The sequence below is a fragment of the Epinephelus fuscoguttatus genome, linkage group LG13 (assembly GCF_011397635.1).
Source record: "Epinephelus fuscoguttatus linkage group LG13, E.fuscoguttatus.final_Chr_v1".
NCBI classification, from domain to species: domain Eukaryota; kingdom Metazoa; phylum Chordata; class Actinopteri; order Perciformes; family Serranidae; genus Epinephelus; species Epinephelus fuscoguttatus.
This window is the reverse complement of record NC_064764.1, coordinates 28,276,380-28,303,338: the sequence shown is the minus strand read 5'-3', so window position 1 is coordinate 28,303,338 and position 26,959 is coordinate 28,276,380. Positions and strand designations below refer to the sequence as shown.

The 26,959-nt window shown below is 42.1% G+C and overlaps 1 protein-coding gene across 1 annotated transcript; it reads left to right on the top strand.

The window, feature by feature from the left end:
- Positions 1-185: 185 nt before the first annotated feature.
- On the top strand, positions 186-26,653 carry kpna3 (karyopherin alpha 3 (importin alpha 4)). Its single transcript, XM_049594532.1, has 17 exons — positions 186-344; positions 3,174-3,218; positions 7,711-7,800; positions 12,959-12,988; positions 13,102-13,154; positions 13,248-13,343; positions 15,091-15,176; positions 17,171-17,257; positions 17,340-17,509; positions 17,851-17,895; positions 17,990-18,121; positions 18,238-18,366; positions 21,228-21,332; positions 21,641-21,712; positions 22,019-22,181; positions 23,610-23,704; positions 23,808-26,653. Exons 1-17 carry the CDS (start codon positions 276-278, stop codon positions 23,904-23,906), a joined length of 1,566 nt encoding a protein of 521 aa, XP_049450489.1. The 5' UTR covers positions 186-275; the 3' UTR covers positions 23,907-26,653.
- Positions 26,654-26,959: the final 306 nt, after the last annotated feature.

The following is a 26,959-nucleotide window of genomic DNA, read 5'->3' as shown; positions in this document are numbered from 1 at the left end:
TGTCACATTAATGATGACAGAGCTGCACAGATTTCATGCACCATGTCTGTCTGCTGCCAATAAGTCCGATATATTATTACTGCGTCGAGGAAGCCGCGGAAACCAGGACAGCCCATGCAGGAGGTATGCATTGACTCCTCCCCTCACTCTGCGATCTGTTACGTCCTCCTCCTCCTCCCCCTCTCCGGAGCCAGCAGCAGCACAGGAGCTGCCGTGCCTCGTCTTTCACGGAGGAGATCCCGAAAGCCGGAGTTATAGCGAAACCCCATACAGCCATGGCAGAAAACGCCGGCTTGGAAAACCACCGCATCAAGAGCTTTAAAAATAAAGGACGTGATGTCGAGGTGAGCTGACATGTACATGCGAGTGTGGGTATTGTGAATCCGGTTAGTTTGGCGTAGAAAACCATAGTCTTTGGGCCTCGCTGGGGAGTCTGGCCCCGGCTGCAGCTGCCAGCCTGCCAGAGAGTCAGCTAGCTAGCTATGTTAGCTTGCTAGCTAACATGAAGAGTTCGCCATCAAAAGTGCTTACTGGCCTATCTTGTTAACACTGATCCTGCTTGTAATTCAGCCATTTTGGTAACTGTTATCCAGCTAACAACATTGCTCTGTTAATATTTATTTAGTAATGTTTCTAAAGAGTAGGCAACATCACAGTTGAACCGTTATAATATGGAGAATTAAGGGCATGCGATGTAGCTGTCAGTGCAAGCTAACGTTAACTAGCTAGTTGGACACCGGTGGCAGCAGAGGCAGGGCCCGACCGGCACCGTAACCGTGACATTTGCTGTGTTTCACAGCCGGCTGACCCCTAATAACACCAATGCTAACCTGCGAACGTCACACAGAGTTGCCATAATTGTTGAAAACATCAGTTTATATTGAATTACATGGTTGGTCCACATCCACCCTGACCAAACATTGCCCCTCCTTGTTAGCTTGCTAACGTCAAGCAAACGGCTAATAAGCCAGGTGAGCTAGCTAAACTGAGCTGCTAGCTAAACCACTAAACACTTAGCTGAATGGTAATGATGCAGTGAGTTAGTTTTACTGGCTACTTTAATGAGAAATATAGCAAATGTGTTGCTAAATTAAACAATATAAGTTCATAAATTTATTGTTTTATTGGAGACCATCAGGGAGAAATAGATATAGCATACCTGGATAACGTTGAGCTAGCATTACTAATATAACTTGGTGTAACGTTATCAAGTGTTACCTCACAGTGTTACAAATAAATGAATATTTAATATTACTGCAGCGTTATACATGGCTGTATTTTGTACTATGTGCTCAACATGTTATCTTATATAATGTTGCTGTTATGCTGTATTAACACAGACAACACTAACACAGTATATTATCTGGATTACAGTGCTTACTTATGCTAGACTTGCTATCAAGCATAACTTTGACATTAATTGTTCTTATATATGCCCTCTCTCTTATTTTATGTATTCTTATTTTTAATATTTCACTTCTCTATGTATCTGTGCTTATTTCTGCCCTCTTGAGATTACTAAAGGCTTTTGTAATCTTATAGGAAATGTAAATGTTAAAGACAGCTGTGGTTGCTTTTCAGGCAATTCCCATATTCTAGAAAACCCCACTGGTATACTATGTACCCTACCTCTAAATGGACGGTCTAAAACGCCGGGTATTGCAGCATCATTCATCTAACAAGTCTAATTATATATCTCAGTGACAGCATTTGTCTGTAATGCTCATTGACATGACGGCCAAACCATTTGGCGAAGGCCGTGTTCAGATAAGCCAAGATGAGGCAGTCTGACAGTATTGGAGAAAAGGAAGGGGAGATGTCAAAGTACAAAATATCTATTATATATGCGTATGTTTTTAAGCAAAGTGCAGCTCTCTCAGCTTAAAGGCTTACTGACAAATAGACAAACAAAGGTACGTCCAAATGGCCCTTCAAAATCTGTCAGGGTGCTGTTTCAGCCCCAAAAGCCTCAAAGCACAGATTGATGCCCCATAGGTGGTTGTTTTGAAACTTTGCAGTCAGTGTGACAAGCACATGGCTACTATGACAGACGGGGCTTTGCCAAGTGCATTCCTGATGCTATTTCAGGCATCTTGGATGTCTGACCTGGGTCCCCTTAAGAGCCTCTGCATGAATGTGAGTTTTGCTAAATGGATGACTCAGACTACAGGAGGGGAGCAAACGCCAGTTTGGGTTTTACTTATTTAGGTCAGGCATAACAGATTGCTCTTCATTTCTGACATCATTAGGAGCAGCTTTGAATTGCAAAGCAGTAAAGTCTCACATGCTGCAGGTCATAAGCTTCTTTGTTTTGCAGGATACCATATATAATGCTTTTATGGCTTATATTAGTCGGGCATTTTTACCCTGGAATACCATGTCTCTTTTTTTGCCTTGCAGAGTTGCTGGTTTCATTTACCATAATGCCTCAATGAGTCTTTGTCGGCATATATTCTTTATTAATAGTTGATATTTTGGGTACAGCAACCAACAGAAGCTAAGTAAGATAAGCTGAGCTCATTAAAGTTCACCAGGCTACATGCATTTGTCTTGACACCCAGCCTGGACGTTTATATTGAGATGTTCTCCTTAAGGGACACTTGCTTTGTTTGGGTCAATGTTGTGGCATTATTGTTGTTTTGCAGTGGTTGGGAGACACCTCTCCGCTCCGTAGCCTCCTGAGTTATGACTGTCCCAGATTACGTAAGAGGCTATTTAGGAAGGCAACATGAACCTCTTCAAACAGTCACAAGATCTTAGACCATCTCAAACTGTTCAGGATGAACTGCAAACCCAACAGTCAGCCTGTCCTCGCTTGTGCTGTTTTTGTAGTCTCTTACCTTGAATTGTGTCGGTGGTGGTTTCTGTTCTTGGTTTTCACTCACAGTCATGTCTAAATTGGGGAGAAAAAAGTCATCTGTGTGCCCCCTGTTGTTAAAGTTTTGCCATTTTGAATGGTTATAAGATCCTGAAATGAAATGACTTGTTAATGAAGTGTGTAATCTAATGGAAAATATACAGTGTGATATCTCTGCTCAGGATATTTTGTGATTTATTAGGCAATTATGTTATCCATGTAAAAGGTTAAAATGAATATTTTTACACTGTACTAATAGTTGAAAAAAAATGTCAAGTGTTTTCTCATTTGCCACCTCTTTTTTTCTTTGTTGCAGACTATGAGAAGACATCGAAATGAGGTGACAGTTGAATTGAGAAAGGTGAGAAACGATGCACTGCCTGTCTCCACACACACACACACACACACACACACACACCACGCCTCAGTCAGTGTATTATAGATCAATCTCAGATTCCAGACCAGTGGGGTTGGACTGGTCTGGACTGATTGGGTTTGACCTGCCGAGTTTAGGCTGGGCCGGACTGTAATTTCTCAAAATTGCTTTGGCTTGGGTTTGCTCCAGTTCCTCTCTTTTTTGTCTTTTAATCCAGACTTTATAGTCTGTGTAACGTCATGAATAATGTATGGTCTGTGTTGCCATCAAACCATCACGACTCCCGTCTGTCATTGATGAGATTTATTATCCAATCTCTATTTAGTATATGTGATATGACAGTTTTTGAGCTGTCCTTAACGTTTGGTAGGAGAAGGCACATGTCGGAGATCGTGTCATAAGTGTCTGTTACCACAGTGAAAAGACTTCGGTCAACTTTAGCTTGTAATAATGTTTTAATATTAAAAAAGTCAGGCTCAGACACAAACTGTAGGTTCATGTAGGGTAGAGCCTGATTTTTCTGGGGGGCCGATTATAGCTCTAGTTGGACTCATTGAGAAAGTTGAGTATGTTGAGAACCACTAGGAGGCAACCATACAGTCTGTGCAAGTAAATGTTGTAGAGCTCTACATTTAAGGCCATTGCGTCTGGCAGAACTAGCTCTTTGATTAATCGTTAATAAGTGTTGCTCAAGCCTGATATGACACAGCTCACATTTTACCCACTATTACACTTTTTCTTGCAACTAGGCATTTGTCATAAGAACCGTTGCAAGCCGTGAATTTTTGATTTCCCTCTGAACTTCAACTACGCTGACAGTTATGTTTGAAGGCACTCCTGTGTGATTTCCTCCCCCCGTGGTCATTAATTACACCCCAAAATACCTGTTGGGCTGGTCCGTTTATAATCAGGATCCCTTCCAAACAGACACCGTCTGAGGCAACATGGATCTGTTGAGCATTTATGTGTTTGTGTTGTTGAATTTTTCTAATCCTTGCACAGTTTTTGTGAGTTAATGGCCAGAGAAAAAACTTCCTCAAAAGCTTAAAACAGTTTGTTTATTTAAAGTATTTACAGGTGAGCAGAAGAATGAGTACATACAGGGTACAAAGTTTTCTACCTGGAGTGTGTTCATTTTGGCTGACACAGTTTGTTGCCAAATTATGTTGCACTGTAACACAAGTTGGGCCAGGATCCGTTTTTGTTGCCAGGCTACTGTGTTTGTTGTTATTTGTTGCATTCCTGCTGTTCCAGCATGGTGATGGGACTGAAAGGAGAGGGGAACTACGATTTGTTGATGTAGTGTTAGTGTCTGCACAGACGCACATGTTGATTGTCTCTGCAAAACATGAACAATGGGGGAATATACTTTTCATAGTTGTTGTTTTTATGTATGACATACTTTTTGTCGTGTTGGTCCTCTACTGTGCACAGTGGGCTTAAAATGAAACGAGGACTGTCAGATTAAAATGGCTTCTGCTTTAATCAAGTGGTCAGTGTAGGAGTTGTTTAGTTTGAGTGTTTTATATTCTTTGCAGTCACTGATTACCCAGGTTTATGACCCACAGACATCAGATGCAGGCATTTAATACTCCTCGCTCTCTGCACGGGATATTCGTCTTCTTTCTGATCACTGCTCTGCTTTTTGATGGCATTGTCCAAAGAGATTTGGTGCATTCAGTTTGTTATGCACAGACATGACTTACGCATTCCTCCTGCTCTAACCGTAGCCATACATTCCCAAGCCTAACACCAACCTGTTTCACACATGATGCGGTAGGCTACACCTTGAATCACATTTTTAACCCACACATAATTATTTCCATCCATCTAGTATGACAGAAGAACCAATTAGAGCTCTACAACTAACTGTAACCTGGCTTTTCTATACTTGAGACCTGCACAGGGTTTTGCATCTTTCGATTAATCTTCTGAGGTTATGGTGTCATTATCTCCTGATTGCACTCTGATACAAGCATGGCTACATCCTGCATGGGGCTCTTTATCTGTTGGTAGTTGTGTTTTCACTTCTGTAAGTATTCTTCGGCTCATGGGCAATCGCTGAGCCATAACATTGTTTTTGTAGCAGGGGAAGTGTAAGACAGTCTTTTATATTACTGTAATTTTGGTGGGTTTAATTGTAATTTCTGTATGAGGAAGTCTGCAGAGTCAGTCGAGCCTTTGACACTTCAGAGCTGTTTCATTGACACTCACTTTGAGACAGCCCTTGAGGACACTGTGACAGTGCCTGGTGGGTTGTTTCTTGCTGATACTAATGCATTTTTTGGGCAGAACTGTGAACAAAAACTTGCTTGGAAACAAAAAGCTTAAAAGTATTCAGTGTTCAGATCCTCATAGACTCTAAGCAGATCACAGAGCTTCTGTGTTCCAGTTGTGGCTTTCAGCGTTGTCTGTCAAGTGTTGAGATGATTGGATTAAGTCAAACTGTTTTCACCCTCATGGAAGTTATAGGTCTTGATGGTTTGAGTTTAACAGCAGTTAGGTTTTAATGGCTTTTAAGTGTTGCACTGTCTCTGTGTGCTCAGTTCTGTTGTGCATCTTTTCCTGAAGAGTCTGAGGTTGTTTTTATTTTCACACACAGTCAGAGGCTGATTGGGGTGTGTAATAGATGAAGAGATCAGTCACATCTTACCTAGGTTAAGAGTTCTTTGTTTCTGTTTGACTGTGATATCTGACAACAAGAAGAGCAATCACAAATCACTTTTCCTGAAAGGAATACCCAAAGAATTATCATTCATAAATCAGTTTGTCATGCTGTCTTACCTTGAAGATTGGGGGCCACTTTTAACAACAGCAAAACTATATCAAACCATCCTTTAACAAACTTTCACACAACTCTTGGAGCATAATCCAAGTGTCATTTATCCAGCCACATGCTCAATACTTCTTAAACACATCCATTTTTGCCACAACCTTAATATTTAAAACTGAACTGAAAGTAAACTTAATATGCTTTCTTCAAAACCAGACTCCAATACCAAGGTTTTTTAATAAACATGCATGTAAAGTACTGAGCATACGACTGGATAAATGACACTTCCATTGCACTGCACGACCTGTGCGACAGTTCGTTAACTGTTGTTTTGATGGAGTTTCGCTGTCATTAATCATGGTCCCCTGTCAATCAATAAATCAATATGGTTGCTGTTTCCGTGGAGGCATGTGAGGGAAATAAACTTCACAAATTCAAGGTAACACAGTGTGACTGATATACAAATGGGTGAAGTATTCCTTTAATGAAGAATTTTGTGTGTGGATTACACCAGATGACTTTGACAAATACAGCACTGACACAGAAAGTGTGGCTCATTCATCAGAGTTATAGAGCGTTCCTCTCAGCATGAATATCCTCAGCACGTTTAATAATCATTTCAGTAGGCTTCATCGATTGCATTACTGATAAATTTTGCCCACATGTGTCTTATCTGCATTAATAAAATCACATGATGTATTCAGGGCTGTTTCTTGTCTGCTGAAGTAGGGGGGACATATGTAGGTTGTGGGAGAGGAAGGTGCCCTTTGGTTTCTAGGAAAGCCAGAGAGCCTGACAGAAAGATTGAAATTGAAATTGAAATTGACCTTTTGCTCTGTAAAAATGTGTCTCAGACAGCCCGACATGGTACAGAAGTGACACTGTAAAGAAAATGACAGCATGAAAACGTCCTATTAGAAGGCATGTCTTGATATAGGGTCATCTTATCTGGTAATTCCAATAAACAAAAATCAGGGGACACTTAAAGAGTAACCAAACCCCAGACTTTTGGCTGAAGTGCCTCCTCCTTGGTATGTGAACTATGCTTTCAGAGAAAGCCTGAGGAATACTGGTAAACAGGCACATAGAGCAGCACAGCCGTCAGCAGCCGTTTGGAGAACTCTGGCACAGCCGGGGGTGCTAAAACACAGAGCGTCACTGCTATGAAAAACTGAGGTGGTCTCAAGTCTAGCACATTCCATTTAGCTGGATCAGAGCAGCAAGAAGCACTGCGCTAGCTTATTAGTCATCAGTGACGCACATCAGCATGATGCACAGGAATGTAGGGCAAGGGAATCTCCTCCTACCACTGACTCACATGCCCTGTAAAGTGACGGGATGTGTGGCTCTTTCTTTCTGCCTGTATGTACATGTGTGTCTTTGTATTCCCCCGCTGAGTGAATGTGCGCTGTGGGGTTGCAGAATGTGCACGGGGGGGTTGGACGGTTAAGGTTCACTGTCCTTTCAAAGATGAGTGTGTGTTTGCTTTGCGGACTAGCCAGCAGGCAGACTTTTCTCTGACGTACCCACTCAGAATGGGTTTTCTAATACGTAGGCTGCACTCCAGAAAGTAAAAGTTTGTGGCAGAGGGATTGTTTTTGAGGTAGGCCTAGATTCACTGTCGCTTTAAGAATTCATGAATGCATTAATGAACACTTTCATCTCCTCCCCTCATTGCTTTTCTGTCTTTTTTCCTCTTGTCAGAACAAACGAGACGAACATCTACTGAAGAAGAGAAACGTCCCGCTGGAGGAGAGTCTGGAGGACTCTGATGTCGACTCAGACTTCAAAGGAGTAAGTGTGGGCGTGCGCGTATGTGCCAGAGCGAGGGAGATGTAGTGAGACTGGACTGTCTGGATAATGGGTCAGAGGGGTTAAAACCAAGTGGGCAGTGTATTTAATTCAAACTGCATGTGATGCACATTAGAAACAGTTGCTGGACAGCTTCAGCAAAGTTCTGGTTTGACTGGGATGTCCTCCCAAATACAAGCATTTACAGTGCAAATTAAATATCAGTGCATTTTCATGTTATTATTACTTCAAAGGGCTGATTCACCCACCTCTCAAAAAACATTTTCTCCTTAGGTGAAAGTTTTTTCTTGATCTTGGAAAGCTGACAAAACAAATCTCACCCAGCCTTTATTTAGTGGCTGTTCTGGAGCTTTCAGTCATATCACACTTGTTCTCTTAGTTGTCATGGAATTGTAGATGTTTAAATTTCCAGGATCAGTGTAGTGGTGTGTCTACAATTCCATGACAACTCTGTAAACTTTATCTGCTCAGTGAGATCAGTTGCACGCTCCACAACAGCCACTGGATGGCTGGTTTGGTGAGTTTATTTTCTCCTGGTTTGTGCGGTTCGTCCTGCACCGTTGGCATTTGGCATGTTGAATCAGTCAACATTGGGTTGTGTTGTTAATGTGCTAATTGGCTAACTAGCATCTTGAATTGGTCCTGCTGGTCTTCCGGTTTACTTTGCTTAATGAAGAATACAGACTTCTACCGCCTGCTGGTGTGGAGTTATTTCCTGTCATGTAGGTGCAGAACTACATGCTAGTTGGCTGTCATCTCATCAAGACACCTGTGACATGAGGCGACGTAACAGTCAGCCTTCATCGCCGCTAGTTCCTCAATGTCAGTTCGGTGTGTCTTGGCCTTTACCAAGTTTTGTCTGTCCATGCATATCTCAGTTTGTAATATCTGCTGCCACCGCTCCAGTACAGTTAAAGGGAATGAATTTTGTTTGTGGTCCTCACAGCAATGAAAAATTTAGTTTGAAAATCAATTTGTCTTTTCCAGAAATAATGTTAGAGTTTCTCAGGGTAAACCGCAGTGCTGTTTTTCCACTTGAATAAGTAGATTTTATTTATTGCCTTGAGCACCACGAGTGAAACATCGACCTTAATTGAATTGTTTTGGCAAGAGAAAAAATAGAGCAGATAAAACCAAAACATTATTGAGAATGTGTGAAAATTACATCTTGTGTAATTCGTGATTTGAGTTTGTACCGTGGCTAATAAAAACTTCCTAGATCCAGAACGTTGCATTTAAAACTGTAAAGTGCAACACACACCGCTGCCGTACACCGCGCGTCAAAACGCCCGCCTCCATTATATTCTATGAACCAACCCACACTGGCGCCGGCCGCCGTGCCGCGCTGCTCTGCTTCAGCCCACTGCTCTATTTCCAGCGCTCATGGCGGCACTGCGAGAAAAGCCTTTTATGGACGTCTCGTCTCGTAGGATCAGCTCCGGTTGTTTCAAATTTTTAATAAGACAACTTTGATAAGAAACTCACCCGTGAAATTCAAGTTGTTGTTGCCTCAAAGTTTTTCCTCTTCTTCTTCTGTTACTAGCAGTTGGCAACCATTGGCAACTAGTGTAGGTACAGCCACCTAGCGGGCTGGGGTAGGAAATACATGTTGACGGTGCCGCTGCGCGCCACTGCCAGTGTGTGTTGGGGGGCGGCCCTTGACGGCCACAGCACCGCACCGGCGGCAGCGTGTGTTGCACTTAAGCCCCACTCTCTGACTGCTTAAACATCATTTCAATGTACTTTCTAGTTTCTTCACTTGATATAATGTGCTGTATGTGGGCAGAGTGTTGCAGTATGCTGCCCAAGATCTATTTATCTCCAAAGCCATTGACTTCTGATCGTGTTCTTTGAGTAGATTAATGGAAGGTTGAGAAATACCCAGCAGGGTGAGCCAATTCATGCATTTTAATCACATATTGAAATTGCTGTCTAAATTTGTCGCCCGCAACTGCAGCAGCAGTGGTGAGAAAGAAAATGAGTTCTGATCACAAACTGGATGACTGTGTGCCGCACTTCCAAACTGTTTCATCCAAAGTTATTACCTCTTAATTTCAGGTCTGTGTGTTAGACACAGCAGCATTTCCATGACAGGGGAGCTGTGATTGAAGCTAATGGTATTGTTGTTTGTTGAAGTGATGAGGTTTTCAAATATTAGAGTCAGCACTGTAGTAGTACTACACAACTACATACTCTTGTTACCACCTACCATGATTACACACCAGCAGCAAACGCCAGAAGTTGGGAGAACAATGAGGACAAAACAGCATCATTAATCTTATTTAACTGAATATTCTGTGGTGTAGCTCAGCTAAAAACAGAATCACAGAATCTGTGACCACGATAGCATGTCATTCACTACCAAGCCTTTTTGTAACCACTGGCTTACTGATGAGGTTTTCCTCTCGTCACCAGTTTAACTGACTTAGATCACACAGTTGCAAAACACGTGGTGTACCGCACTGCCTTTTTTAAAAGTTTCAACCTTCCCGTGTGATCAATCTCCTGTGTATTTATTTATTTATTTATTTAGTTATTTGAATGTAATTAGTATTATCTAGTTCCTAAAATGTTGAGGCAGAGGGTACTTGCTGTAGCTCTGGTTGAGGATGAGAGGCTGTCAGTAAATAGTTAGTTGGACACAGGGAAACAGAGATCTGTGTGGGTACGTGAGACCCTAAACAAGAGGGTAGATCATGGGGAGTACCACCAGTTGTTCCAGGAGCTTCTCCTCGATGATGGCCGTTTCCAGAAATATTTTAGAATGACTTAGGGGCAGTTTGACAACCTGCTGTCTATTGTTGGACCATATAGCTCTGAGTATCCACCAGCCACTACCACCAGTTTCTCCTCCATTGTTTACCAACTGTATACTTGTTGTTGAGACGACCACAGAAGGCCCGCCTCTCAAATCATCCAATTGGACAATGGGGAAAAAGACAACAACAAAAAAGAGATGACATGGGGCGAGGTGCATTCAGCTGCTTAAACGCTTTCTGTGTGATCAGGGCCTTGAGCAGTTTAAGTAACAGACACTTGACTGTCCTGCTGTTATTACAGACATGAACTAAGCACAGATGGTTCGCCTCATTCTTGGACTCAAGGCGGTTTGCTGCTGCAGTTCTTGGTGCACGGTGCTCCACTGTAGAATGAATATAGGCGGTATATTGGCATCGTTTTTGGCATTAAAAGTGTATTTATTTTTGTATTTTTATTGGCCTGGTGGGGGTTCCCATTGGCTTAGCAGCCCACCAGGTCAGTACATTTATAGGGGAAGCACTGCTATATTCTTTCAGCCCTATGTGATGTCCAGAGACACAAGCAAAGCCACTTGAGAGTAAAGAGAGCACCCAGCTGAGAGAGGGCACGGCTCATTGTGATTTCTCTCATCTGTTTACGTAGAAGGCCACCAAGCTTTTGCATATTCTGCATAACTAATTTTTCGTGTCAGACACCAGGGTTCAGTGGGGCAAGCTGCTTAAGTCTCAATACAGACTTGTAAACAGAAAATACATTTACATAAATTCAATGTATTATGTTAAGGGGTGTTAATCAAGGGTCAGTTTAGGGTTTTTCTTTTTTGGTTTGTTATGCTGCAAAAGCATAACATCTGCTTATGTTTTTCAAAATTTGAATTCATACCACGCCCTACATTTAATATTGTGAGAATGATATCTGAGCAACTTGAGCTACAAAATGTTTACTGGTAACCAGGGTGCGATCTACAGGAGAGCCTGGGTGAGCTTTGCTCCTCTTAATGAGACATGAGTCCCATGAAAACAAATTCTGGGGGGTCTCTAAAATACTGACAATATGCTATTTTTGCCATGTATTCATGTTTTTCTGTATCTTCATCGTTCTGAATCATGTGTGATATTAAACTGTTATTGATGTATGATTCATGCATGCGGATGATTCATCACAAGTCCGTTTTAATAAGGATACCAGCATGCGTGCTATTCTTGTCAACACCATCGAAGCATGGCGCTGCAATATCAGGAACTTGACTCACTTTATTTTAATGATCAGAATAAAACAGACTTCAATATTTCAGATGTGCAGACATAAAGCTGTGAATGTTTATTTGCAACAAGAGTCACAAGCTGTTTTTACACAGAGATCACACTGTAGGGCCGCTGTGAAGTCCCTTCTTCATGCTTCCTTTGCATTTTTACACAGCACCAAACAACTGCAACAATATGCTGCTCCAGTGTGTGATTTTTAGACAGCATGCTGGCATCATGGAAGCAACAGAGGCTTCTTGGACATAATACTTGATACATTGATAATACATTTTATTTATAGAGTGCTTTTCAAGGTACTAGAAGATGCTTTACATTGGTTAAAAACGATCACAAAATAGACTACAATAAAATACACACATGCACATTAAGAGCCGTTTTGAAAAGATGTGTTTTGAGTAGTGATTTGAACTGGGACAGGTCAGTGCAGTCTTGAATGTTTTTGGGGAGAGTGTTACGGAGGGGGCAGCTATGGAGAAGGCTCTGTCGCCCCATGACATACAACAGGACAGCATCGGCCTCTAGTGTGATATCACATGCGTCGGCAGCGCTTTATAAGCAATAACTATGACGTAACATGGCAATAACAATCGTTTACCGTCTCTGTTATAAGGCAGCTGAACTCGTCCTCTACTTGGAGGGTAAGGCTCTCCCGGACCTTCTTGTTTTCCCAATTTGCGGACATTTTCATCCACTATTCTTCTTCTTTGAGTTAGCTGCTAACTGCTATCAGCCAGCTGTCCTGTTTCCAGACATTGTTTCGGCGCTGTTAGCACCTCCAATGCCACCTTAAAGACGATGATACACTGTCCCCCCTTTCTGCAATTGTACCTTTTATACACAACAGCGAGGCACCTTGATGGTGTGTAAATCCCCCCTTCAAGAGGCAGTGTGACAGGGGCTACATTTAGTCCACATTTTGAGACATGGACAAGCACACCTTCACCATTCACCCCTGTAAAACAAAAAGCTCCTCAAAAAGCCATGATATAGTTCGCACACTGCTTATAGCACGCTTATGACATGAGGGAAAGTTGGGTGTCTACAGTTGACTGTTGGAGTGGTTTATTTTTGATGCTACAGTGTGCTAATATTCTTCTTCATTTCTCTCTGTGCAGCAAAATGTTACGCTTGATGCCATCTTACAGGTAAGATCACTCATTATACATTTCGCTCTCCCTCATGTACCAACAGTGGCTCCTGAACTGTTTAATTATGCTGTGCTAACATTAATCACGGCCTTCACTCCTTGTCACTGCAGAACGCTACCAGTGATAATGCAGTTATCCAGCTCAGTGCTGTACAGGCAGCCAGGTGAGTGCCTGACAGAACACACACACACATATATCAGCTGGGGTGTTTTTTTGTACAAGTTGTTGAGATTTCTTTCTGCCTGCCCTTTGTCAGAAAACTGCTCTCGAGTGACAGAAATCCTCCCATCGACGACTTGATAAAGTCTGGGATCCTGCCCATTTTAGTCAAATGCCTGGAACGGGACGACAAGTAAGTCTGCTTCCAAAACAGTTTGTGTTTGCCTTCGGCGTTATTTCTCCCTGTGACTCCATGAACTGAGTGTTCTAGCTGTTAAGACTGCAGACTGCTGTGATGGATTACTGGTACGCTGCTACATCCAGTCTTTGCCGCAACAGAGGCTTTGTGTGCACGCGTGTGCGTATCCCACTGTGTCCACACGTGAGAGTGTGTGGAGGCGCGCAGGGCAGTTGGCTGGTCCTCTCAGACCAGGCCAAGCCAAATATAACAGCATTCCTGTGTCTCGGAGTTCCCCAATTCCCAGGACCTTGTGTTCACTCGGGGGAGATTGAATAGTTGGGGTGGGAGAACTTGTAAAGAAGAAGCTGTAAGGATTTTGCCATGGCAACCAAGAGCAGGCAGCATCATGTTAACATGGAGCACCAGCTTTTATAGGACATTTGTGTAATTTCTGAGGTTCAGATGCCGCAGTGCAGTCCAACCCATGTACATCCATCATGAGAACATAGTTGTCTGATATGTTACCATAGGATTATGGCAGGAATCCAGCTCAGTCTAATGACATAATGAGGTACAGAACCACAATGCAATGTGCAGGATGAAGCAGAGATGCAACGATTGTGAAATTCAGGGCCAATATGAGTGTATAAAACAACAATTTCGAAAGCCATCCCAAGATATATACCTCGCATTTTCTAGGTGGTTAAAGATGCGGCATGTGTAGGGCCCCTATAATTTGGGCAACATGGCTGCATCCCTTCATCCCGAAGGCATCCTGGTAAAGATCTCTGTTCCCCTGGACGTTGGGACGTGTTTTGTCTCGAGCCCTGCTTTTTAGCCTGCGCAGAACTGATGTGACACAACAGAAAAACATCGGCCACTGCCATTGTTGAGTGTCATCCTTTTTGCTTATAGGCCAGTGGCAGGCAACAAGGCAAATACCATCCCATACAAATGTTCGGCTGATAAATCGGTGCATCTCTAGCATGAAGACAAGCACCATTTAAAACAGACAAAAAGTATTTTCTGAGCTCTTCAAATTAAAGCTGTGAATTGATCTTAGTGCAGAGCTCATTTGTCCACAGGCAACCACAGTGGCTTGTTACATCACAAAGGGCACCACACCCTGCTCACTGTTTTACATCCCATCTAAGGACCAAGAAACCACAAGGAAACCCAGATCATGGTTAGCTGCCTGATGAAATATTTAGCGGAGGAGACGGACTTAACACCCTGTGCCATGCTTTACCAGCATTTGGCTGGTGGGTGGTGTGAGGATCACTAGTGTCTGTGTGATTTCTAATATTCTGTTGCATCATTTTGTTCAAATCATTTCATGAGAGTTGCACAGCACCAGTTCGCCAAACAGCACGATATCCAGACCTCTGATCGGGTGTCTGATGTATTCTCCAGCACACAGACTCGCATAGATTTTGACACTGATATTGAAGACACTAATTATGGAAAACTCCACTGTGCCCTGATGAGCAAAAAGCTTTCGATTAAAATAGGTTTGAAGCCTGTTGCTCTAAAAAGCCCTTTTATTACTCGAAGGCCAAAAGCAGATGAGTGTATCAGGTGCTTTGTGGGAAATAAAAAAATCAGCCTTGAACAGCTTGCGTTGGCAGCTGGGAATCCAGGAAGTGTTCAGCAATATTTATCACTGTTATTATTCCTCCCTTTTCTGTCCTGCTCACCAGTGGAAACTAAATAAGCTTCTCTCTGTCTTAAACTTATCGTGTTTCTGTGTGTCCTGCAGCCCCTCTCTTCAGTTTGAGGCAGCTTGGGCTCTGACCAACATCGCCTCTGGGACGTCAGCACAGACTCAGGCTGTGGTTAAATCCAGTAAGTTGACCCCACATTCTGTCGTCCCGCCGTCTGTTTGTATACCGTCTGTACTCTGTCGAGCAGGAATGTTTATTTGTTTTTTCACTCAGTGAGGCCGTAAGTCATTTTTTGGATTGTTTTTATTAGATAATGGTGCACTCTTGTTTTGAAACAAAACCAAACATGACTGGAGAGTGGAAACCATGATCAGCATTCATGTGGTTCGCTGGCTGTGACAGAGACGGTCAGTCTAAATCTGAGAAATGTCACTTATCTAAAATATACCCTGATTTTATAAAGAAACAACAGATTAAAAACCCTGAAACATTTAAGATTAGATTATATGACTTTATTTAAAATGGACCGAGTAATACAATTTCTTAAATTGAAGGATAATTACATAAATCAAATCCTACTCCTCTGCAAACAACCAATCAGGGCCAAGGAGTCTCTAACGCAGCTGTCAGTCATGAGAATCACTGCCTTTGAACTTCGCTCAAACTAAGTAGCACTGATCAAATTTGAATCAAGGTGTTACTGCATTGTCTATTTCTCGCCTCAGCTGTTTACAGAAACATATTTTAGTGCACTGTTTAGCTGTTAAATGAGAAAGTTGGTCCAGCTGGTGGGCGGATTGAGGCTGGCTGCTAGCGCTAGCATCAGACCTTGTGCTAGCTCAGACCTCTGGGTTCACTGCTAAATGTTTTGCATTGAGGTGATATTTCAGGCTTGAAGTGGTGTGATGATATGAAAATTAGTTACTGCAGTATTTGCAGCAAACAGTGCTCCTGTCAACAGTGCCATCTGGGCGTTTTTTTAAATGTAAATGTTCCATTCACAGGGCCAGGCAGCGTTGTCTGGTCTGCCTCCACTATGTGACAAAGCCACTGTGACCTTCAGTGACGCGTCGAGTCAAAGGGCACCATGGAACGCGATTAATCAGCGTTTATTTTTTTAACTTGTTATTTTTTCTGTGATTAATTCATCGAAATAAACACGTTATTTTGACGGCGCTAATTTTATAGTATGTTTTCATATTTTTATTGTAATTTTTCTATGGTTATGTTCTTATGTTCTGCTTCTGATTTCACTTCCACTCAATATGTTTATTGTATGTACCAAACATCAAGGCAAATTCCTTTTGCGTGAAACCCCACTTGGTAAAAACAAAACCAAACATGTTTATCTAATATTTTGATTCTAACTGCTACAGCCATGTGGCAAATAACTAGCGCTTCGTCCGTTGGCTTAATGCTAAACACATAAAAGGAAATTAGCATTGCAATAATATTATCCAAACAGTATATTTTACTGCTCATGCACTGGCACTCTTACATTTCTTGTGGTCGGTGGAAACAAAGTAGTTGTTGCTGACTTCTCATTGCTAGCTCAATATTGTTTGTATGATGCCCATCCCACCCGCTAATGAGCAGATCATGAGACAGTGGGTCCCAGGGCACAAATATGCAAAGGCCCTACTACCTGTCCTACACAGGAGCAAGATATAGACTTTGTGGTACTTTTTTTAGTTGTTTTCTGTCTTTTTATGGTTGTTTTGCCCCTTTTTGTAGTCATTTTGTCTCTCTTTGCAGTTCCTTTTCATCTCTTTGTGGTCATTTTGAGACTTTCCCTGATTGGTTTGTGTTAATTCAAGTGATATTTCGCAGATGGAAGGCCCTTAACACTTTTGCGCCCTGGGCCTGTGCCCAGTAATCAGTAATCAGTGATCCATCCATGCGTATGCTCTTATTGATGACTTCTCCGTCTCATCCCAGTCACATGATGAAAGTGAAAGTGACTCTGATTTCACGGGAATCCCACAAGATTGCCAAAAAATGTCAGCCTCTAGTTTATACTGGTATTCAGGCTAACATAAGCTGTTGTGACACAGTTATGGGTTTCTGTATATTTAATTTGGCTTTGAATGTGACCAGGCAACAGAGCTTATCACTGGTGTATCACTATCTGCCACTATGGGCAAGTTTTTCATGCACTAATGTTTGTGTGTGCAGATGCAGTGCCCCTGTTCCTGCGACTGCTACACTCTCTCCACCAGAACGTATGTGAACAGGCTGTATGGGCTTTAGGAAACATTATAGGTAAGTAGCGTCCTCTTATTTAGGTGTGTACATGCAGCTGGGAAGCAGTGTGGTGTTGACCTTTTCCACCTTGTGTGCGCAGGTGATGGTCCACAGTGCAGGGATTATGTCATCTCCCTGGGCGTGGTCAAGCCCCTGCTTTCTTTCATCAACCCATCAATCCCCATCACCTTCCTCCGCAATGTCACCTGGGTCATTGTTAACCTGTGCCGCAACAAGGATCCACCACCACCAATGGAAACTGTGCAAGAGGTGTGTGTGTGTGTGTGTGTGTGTGTGTGTGTGTGTGTGTGTGTGTGTGTGTGCGCGCGCGTGCGCAGACTTTCATGTGCCAGACGGATGGATGTGTTGCTTTGCAGTTGACTCTGTCGCTGCTGGCTGACTCACACCCGAGTTTTTGCTGCGCCTTTTTCAGTCGACAAATCAGCCTCATCACCCAGGGGAGTTTCTAACTATAAAGCTCTTTATGCGACATTTGAAGTCTGGTTTTGACAGCTATTCCTTTTTTGTGATTTTGTTTTTGCCTTCATCTGAACCATCTATGCCTCTGCCTGCATCCAACCCACTCACAACCTACTTTTCTTTCCCTACAGATTTTGCCTGCCCTCTGTGTGCTAATATATCACACGGATATAAACGTGAGTATCAGAGCGAAGGGTGATCATCATGTTGTGTTTGCTCATTTTGGTAGATTTGCGCTGTCTTATGAGTTTCTCATGTCCGTGTGTTCAGATCTTAGTAGACACAGTGTGGGCTCTGTCCTATCTGACGGACGGCGGCAACGAGCAGATCCAAATGGTCATCGATTCTGGAGTTGTTCCATTTCTTGTGCCTCTCCTCAGCCATCAGGAGGTCAAAGTTCAGGTGAGACTCTTGCTTTATTGATGGACTCCATTAGCGTTTGCCTTTTGTCCACAGTAAGATGAAAATTTCATCCTTATTGAATTATTCACCAAAGTATTTTTGTTTCCAAACTGCAGACGGCAGCTCTGAGGGCAGTGGGTAACATCGTGACAGGGACAGACGAGCAGACACAGGTCGTGCTCAACTGTGACGTCCTCTCACACTTCCCCAACCTGCTCACACACCCTAAAGAAAAGATCAACAAGGTATTGCAACCACAGCCTCAACCTTCACGTTGTTGTTTTTGTTTTGCTTTTTGTGAGTGTGCCAGTTTCCTATGGCATAGCATGGAAATATGAGTGAGGTGTGTGCGACTTGTGAACTGCAGTGAAGTTCATGACATTTATAAGAAGCTATCTGTTTCACTGTCAGGAAGGATAATGTATCTGGAGCAGATTTGTTATTGTATGTATTCCCTTACTTTTTCACTTGTACTGCGTATAGGTTTTTTAAAATACATTTTTTAGATATGATATGTGGAGGTCTGTTACTCTGGTTGCACTGGAGCACATCGACTGTGAATCATATAGTGAAATCAAAACATAAACACTCATCCCAAGGGTTTACAAACACCAAACTCACATCAGCCTGTCTTGTAAGAAAGCTGTTCAAGAACTGCCCATGTTAAAGGGAACATGTTTCTCCATGTTTTCCTGTCTAAGTGACAAATGGAGACAACAATTTTTAAAACTGGTCCAGTCTTCAGAGAGGACAGCAGCTGCAGCAGTGAAACAGGCTGCAATGTAATCCCTACAGGCAAATCTGCGCCATCAATTTACCTCCATTAAGAGTGTTTGTTTTTGCCACTGACAGGCTCAGATTGTTTTTATGAGTGTCTGACAACATTATGGAAAGGACTGTACAGAGAAACGTTTTGATCTTTCACTGATGTGTTTGTTAGGGCTCGCTCAAGGAGAAATCTTGTTCTAAAATCTCGCGAGAGGTGACTGGTGGCATGAAAAACCTTCCACACATTTGTCGTGGTACAGAAAGCGTAGCTTAGTGTTATCTAAACGATTTTCAGTGTCATGGATGAATATTCAGCTGATTGTGACAACGTGGAAATCTATCAGACCGAATCAGGGAAAAGTAGGGAAAAATGTTTCATTTCTCTGTAGGGTCTTCTCCATAATAACAATCTGAGCCTGTCGGTGGCAAAACACTTTCAGTGGACGTAAATTGACAATGCACAGTTGCCCCCTAGGGATTACATTGCAGCCTGTTTTGCTGCTTAGGCTGCAGCGGTCTCTTTCAATACTGGAACGATTTCAAAAATTGTCTCTATTAGTCACAAAACATGGGAAATATAGGGTATAGGTTAAAAACATACACAACATTCCCTTTAAAGCTCCCCTCCAGTCAGTTTTACCTCCTGTTTAACAGCTAACATTCTTTCTTAAACAGAGAACGGACGTGTGTTTAATAGTTGGAGGTCACGTTAGTCCATCACCATGGCAACCAGGCTGCAGCTACAGGAGTTTGGAAAATGACAATATGGCACTTGATGAATCTGCTGTATATCAGACCACAAATGAGACGACGCTTAGCACAACACAGCGACTCTGTTTTTTTTTTGTTTTTTTTTAAATTTACCATCTCCTCCTGCAGCAGCTGTCAGTTGTGTTGTGACAGGAAGCTTGTGGCAGCTGCTGCACGGGGGAGCTGCACAGCCGGACACCAGCCACAGTCCACCCAAGGAAGGATAGACATGTTTCAGAGGTCTGCAGTTTGAAATGGAGTTACGGGACGTTGAGGTGGTAACTGTTGCCTCAGCTCAGCACCGACACCTTCTTTTTATTTCTTCCAACAGTACTTTTTGACTAAAGCTGTGAACTCCCTGGTGTCCGGAGCTGTTAGAGGCCGATGTCAGTCAACGGTGTAAACTTTCAACACGTCCCAAAACTGTATTTTAGACGGTGGACCTCGGGAATATGTCTATCCATCCTGCAGTGCACTGGGATGTAGACTCTGTAAAGGAGAGAGCATGTTAGAGAAACAGTCGCTGTGTTGTGCTATATTTGACGCTAGGATTTAGTGTAATTCACTGTGTTGATTGCTGTTTAACTGTATGTAGGCTACAAATGCTGTTTTAAAAATAAACGACTCACTCAACTAAGGTGAAGGGCAACTCCACAGATATATAACTATGGATATGATGCTGTAATAATGGTCAATACAAGATAAGTTGACCAGCTAGCTATGCTCATGGTGTTTATGACAGTGCACCTGAGCAAGCTTGGAGGATAGTGTATGACTTGCAGATTCTACTATAGTCATATGTCTTCCTATTTTAGCAGCAAGCTTCTATTTTTAACTCAGAGCACAAAATTGACCCTTTGGAACCTGGAGCGACATCACTTTTCTTGTGCTGCTTTCAGACACAAGTATTTAAACTTTTGAACCCTGAGTTAATTGGTGCAGTGTCTTTTACAAACATGGGGAAAAAAGGCAGTGAGCAACTTGGAGAGAAATGTCCCACAAATTGCAAAAAAAATTAATAGATCCAGATTTTTTTTTTTTTTAAATGAATTTTAAGCACTTTTTCCAGCTCATTATGTGTTTGTTTATAACTTTCTTTCATTTTCTAATTTAATTTTATTTTTATTTTATTTTATTTAAAAAACAAAACAAAACAAAACAAAACAATTTTTTGTTTTTGTTTTTAATTTTTTGCTTTTTACTAATTTCTTGCTAAATTTCTTTCTTAGTTGCCCATTGCCTTCTTTCCACATTATGGAAAGAAATCGAGCCAATTTGCTCAGGTTTTAAAGGGTTAAATTATTTGTCAAATATTTAGCAAACTGTGGCTGAACATATTGTCACAACATGACTCAGTGAAATATGAAATATAAAACTGTAGGGGGGGTTAAGGTGCTGTAGCCAGATTATTTATTCTATAAATACAGTTACTATTTGGAAGGCCAATCGTCATCTTTATTCCGTGTGTGCTAGCTCAGTTAGAGACAGTAATGTAGTGGAAGAGGAATACATGGGAGGTTTGAGATATTTGTGTGTGTGTGGAGGATATAGAGCCAGCTCTGAGCATTTGTGATTGGTCTGTTTACAGGAAGCAGTCTGGTTCCTGTCCAACATTACAGCTGGGAACCAGCAGCAGGTCCAAGCTGTGATCGAAGCTGGACTGATTCCTATGATCATTCACCAACTGGCGAAGGTTTGTGCATGGTGGAACAACGGGAAATACATTCCATGAGCTTTGTCTTCTTTATTCTTTATGTTCATTTCTCGCAACAGATGGTATAAATTCTAAATTTGGAAACATAATGTTGGCGTTAACCGTATGTGCTCGGTTGCATCGACACATTTTATGTGTTGTTGCCAGAGAAGCAAAACAACTCTGTATAAGATGACTCGAACACTGAGTGCAAATGTGGCCCAGATTGTCTGTGCGCTTCGGTGTTATGCTGTTTGTAAAAAAGACCTGCTATGTGCACATCTCAGTGACAGCCTGTCTCTCTACAGGGTGACTTTGGGACACAGAAGGAGGCAGCGTGGGCCATCAGTAACCTCACCATCAGTGGGAGGAAAGACCAGGTGAGCTGGGCGTTGGGACCAATCATGTAGAAATCTGGAGCTTGTTTGACTCCTCTTACTGCTTACATCTTACATCCCTCACGGATGTGTTTTTATTTAAACCTTAGCTAGCACGTGTGTCAGTCATATAATATCCCATAATGTCAATAGTAAATGTTTACATCACCCTGAATGATTAAACACTGAATGATAGAACTAGGCGATGTTGACTTGAGTGAAATTGCAAGGACGCGTTCCATACTTGTAACCATGTGCCTGTGTTGTAATCAAGTATGGATGTGGTGTGTATGTGTGGGGTTTGTGTAGGTGGAGTTCCTGGTGGAGCAGAATGTCATCCCCCCGTTCTGTAACCTGCTGTCGGTGAAGGACTCCCAGGTGGTGCAAGTCGTCCTGGACGGCCTGAAGAACATCCTCATCATGGCAGGAGACGAAGCCAGCACCATCGCTGAGATCATAGAGGAGTGTGGAGGTCTGTGTCTGGCTGATGGTGTCCTGGCATTGCATTCTAGTCAGCTTCCCTCCTCTTACAAACTCCAGATGTGTTTTTCATTGGGAAAATTGGTGCTGTTTTATTTTATTTAAGGAGTTTTGGTACATAATTTCCCATGTCTTCTTATCTGACAAACGTACATATTTTGACAGCCTTTTTGATCGTATAATTGAACGATGCTACTGTCTGCAGTTAGGGTTGGGTATCATTTGGGTTTTTTCTGATACTGGTGCTAAAACGATACTTTTAAAAATGCTACCAGTGCCTGAACTGACACTTTTAAAAAAAAATAATGCACACAACAGCAGTCAAAACCATTAAAGCCTGGCTTGATTTTAACAGCAAAGGCAAATTTGAACTTGAAATTGAACAATATATGAACTGTAATAACAGTTGAAAGTATACTTAGAGGTCCATAGTGTAGGGTTGCAGAACTGACAGCAGCCGACGCAAAAACGTGATTGGCCCTATCTAAAGCCAGTGTTTGGTTTGTCCGTTCTGGGCTACAGTAAAAAAAAAAAAACAAAACATGACAAACTCCATGGACGCGGCACCTCTATATATGTAGATAATCAGGGTGTCTACAGGTTCTTTGTAAGTCTTAAAATGTCTTCAGTTAATTTTGCTCAATATAAGGCCTTAAAAAGTCTTAAATTGTCTTAAATTCAGATTGGATGGGCCATAAATATTTTCAGTCACATTACTGTGAAAATTTCTAATAACTGTTTACAATCATTGAACAGACCGAAGAAATCCTGATAATAAACTTGTCATTCAAAGGTAACGAAAACACAACAATTCTTATTTTCAGGTGATTATAGAATAATGAAAACCTAGTTATGAAATGTATATTTCATTTCTGTCAACAGATGCCCCTAGATCCTACACACTGGACCTTTATTATATATAGATATATAATAACAAATACATTTAAAACACTATTAACAAATTCATATAATAATTAGAACCTGACGCAACTACAACAATTTAACACCTAATAATATAGAGCTGTACAGTTTCAGTACTAATAACTCAGGAGAGACTAAGGGTACTTTCATAACTGCCCCATTTTGGTTCGGTACAATCAAACTCAAGTTCATTTGCCCCCTAAGTGCGATTCATTTGGGGAGGTGCGAACACAGCAGTCACACTGTGGTGCGCACCAAAACAACCAGACCGAGACCTTCTTGAAGAAGTGGTCCCCGTCTGGTTACAAACGAACTCTGGTGCGGTTTGTCTCTTTTGACCACACACAAGCTGGCAACAAAACTTGACACCGAAATATGATTTGGTCCAGTAGGTACTGGTCATATAGGAACAGTTTGGTACCCAGCCCTATCTGCAGTGGCCAGGTTTAAGTGTTAATGTTGTTAATAATGGAGGGAATATTGTGTTTGTGTTTTCCAGGTTTGGAGAAGATAGAAAATCTGCAGCAGCACGAGAATGAGGATATCTACAAACTAGCCTTTGAGATTATTGATCAGTACTTTTCAGGAGATGATGTAAGTTTACCACCAGTGATTCACACCTTGTGACTTAAATTTGTTTTTCCTGCTCATCAGATGACTTACACTGTGGTGATGTCCCGATATCTGTCCTTTACAGATCGATGAAGACCCCAGTTTGATCCCTGACACCACTCAAGGAGGGACCTTCAACTTTGATCCAGCTTCCAACATGCAAACAAAGGAGTTTAATTTCTAAAAGCCAGGATGTTTGGTTCAACCAGCTGCACGGGTACTCTGTAATCACCCCAGACATTCATCCATCTCTCCTCCAACCTGGCAACCTGGTACCGAAGGATTTACTTAGCATCACTTCAACATGGAAACTCACCACTGAAGGATTTACCCACCCCACTTCTGCACTGCGGGGTGTTTCTTTAATTTTCCTTTTTTTATTTTCTAAACGGTCATCCTTCACCGAACACAGCGACCCTACACAGGAGTCCTGGTCATTCAACAGGCACCATCACCACCTGGCAACCTGCATCAGAAGGATTGTCAGTACTCTCTGCCAGTGCTTCTAAATATCACAACAAAAATAAAACCAGAAGGAAGAAAAAGCCTTCGTGGCAAGATTTAATTGCCAAATGTCAAGTCTTCACAGAGACAAAAACACAAGCACATCTTCAAACACAAACACACACATACACACACACACTTTTTGACACTTAGGATTTGTGTGCATACTTCTGTTAGAAGCCATCATATCACTTATGGGGAAGAAATACTGCTGTTTGTTTGTGGTTTATTTTTGTGCTTTCCCTCCCCTGGATTGTCCTCTGGTGTTACTTCACCTACGCGCACGCACACTGACATACGAGTACACACGTCGACACACTTAGTCACACAGATTCCCGAAGGCCGGGCACCCCAATAACCCTCTCTCACCCAGTTTAAAGAGTTAATCCCAGAACTAAGCCATGATTAACCACGGGACCCCCGCTGCCCTCCCAGGAGAGTCCTGGGGCAGGTGGAGGGGTGAAAGGGCTCCAAGGCAAAAAGAGGACACCGTGGCAAACTGACTGACGGGACTTCTGACTCAATGACGTCACTTTTTTTAACGTGACCTCTGTTGAATTAACATTTGTTTAAAAAAGAAAATCATCAAAAATGTGAAGAAAATGCCATAAATTTTTTTTTTCCTTCAATACACACAGACCTGCTAACTGCCTGCTTCTGACTCAGCAGTGCGACATTTTTTTTAAATTTTTTTTTTTTTAACGGATGTGAATACCTGTCACGGGAGGAAGCACCTTTAGGTGAAGGCGCAGAGACTTTAAGAGAAGAGGAACGTGTCAGCTGTAGCGTTTGTCCCCCAACAGGACATCCACTTTGTGCAGCACGAGCTCGGTCGCGTCCTGTGATCCAGCCGAGTGCTCGCTCGGGACACCCCCCTGCAATGTGAAACTTAGGGGTTAACAAAAAGAAATCGTCGAGCTAAAATCGACCCGAATTTTGCTTATCTGACCTTTAAGCTTATTTTAATTATTTTAAATTCTCTCTTTTCAGATATTTTAGGGTCATGTTTTTCTTCTGGTTGAGTCTGTGGAGCTTCCGTATGTCCATATGTTTTACTTTTCTTCAGTCTTATGCACACGTTGAGAAAGGCATATCGATGTCTGCCTGCAGAAAGGGACCTATACTCATTGAAGACTCGACTTATATAACGAGTACAGGTCCTGATTACAGTACTTAACTACTTTTTTTTCAATGAAGAGGTCACATGTCATCACTCAATTTGAATAATTGTACAAAAAAATGTGATGTGTATCTCTCCTTGCCGTCTAATGAATATATGAATATATTTACATAAAGCCTGTACAAAGCTGCTGCAGCTGACAGTCATTGGATGGACGATGACCTTACTGTCACAGATGGCTGGGGAGGGTTGTTTTTTTTTTTCTTTCTTTTTTTGTTGAAGCAATACTTCTGTTTCAATGTTTTTATTTTTGACTTGCATATGTATTGTGATGACATGCTGATGAATTGGAACAGGCTGTTTTTTCTCTCTCTCTCGCTCTTCGTAAAAGTGGTGACGGGCTGTTTAAAAATGTGCCGTCCCATGTCCCAGTTGCGGGCGCGGGTTCAAGGGTGTCGAACTCTGAACCCGACCCCAGCCCTGGTCTCGAAGACTTTATGATCCTCTGGTTGGCTGCTAACTACTGAGAGGGGGTCAGAACAGGTGGGGAGGGGTCACACTGGGGTTTTAAATATTGGGTGGGGTTGTTAACGAGCAGCCCAGGCTTGTTTTTGGGACTAGCTGTTTATTACTGAACAAAACTATAGAGAGGGTGTACAGTCGTGAACTAGCAGACTAGACCGAGCCACTTTAAAGATTTACAATTTCGTTGCCTTGTATCCGAATTGGATACAAGCTTATGTTTGTTGCAAGATTTTTACTTGCTAATGAAAAGTTGTTTTAAATAAAATAATAGGAGAAAAGCAACAGACAGCGTTTTGGCCTCTGATTGTTTATATCTTTTTATAAATTTTAGATTGAATTCCTCTCTTTAAGGTGGCTCATTGATGCTTTCAACTCTTGTGCATATTAAAGACAAGAATGAGTTGAAAATCATTGTGCCTTTTGTTTTTCATTTCAACTGAAACTAGGTTATATTGAATAGAAATGATTCTTTGAGCAACTGGAGGATTATGAAATGGGAGACGCAGTGACATGTGATCTCCCCTGTTTGTTTGGAGTTTGCCATGGGAAAGGTCAATGCTGCTCTCTGCTGTCGAGAGTAACTGCTCCCCTCCGATCTTATTCACTGAGCATTGTAACACACCCATCTCTCCCACTCATTTTACCCACCCCGGAACACCACCAACCATCATTGCCATATCTCAGTCAGGGGATTTTTGATATCATCTCATCTCACCCTCAGGACATGATCTGTGTTTCTGATCCTAACCAAAATAAACTTGCTGTTTAGCCGTTGGATCCTCCGTGCTTGCAAGTGTTGTGATTCACACATATAGTAGCTGTTAGTTGACTTGTATGAGCGTGAATGTGGAATAAGCTCTCAACATGGATGGGATTCAAGTGTTTGTGTGAGCGAGAGAAACACCTTTTTCAAGCTCACAAGTTTTGCTGTACATTACAGGTGAGATCTGTCAGCATCTAATAGCAGGACTTCGGTCTCTGCGAAGGTAACTCCAGGGCAGATGTGGTGCTTAAAAATTAGGTTACAACGAACGCTTCAAAAGGCTCATTGTGTAATCAATGTGTTTGTTTTGTAAGTGGCACAGTTT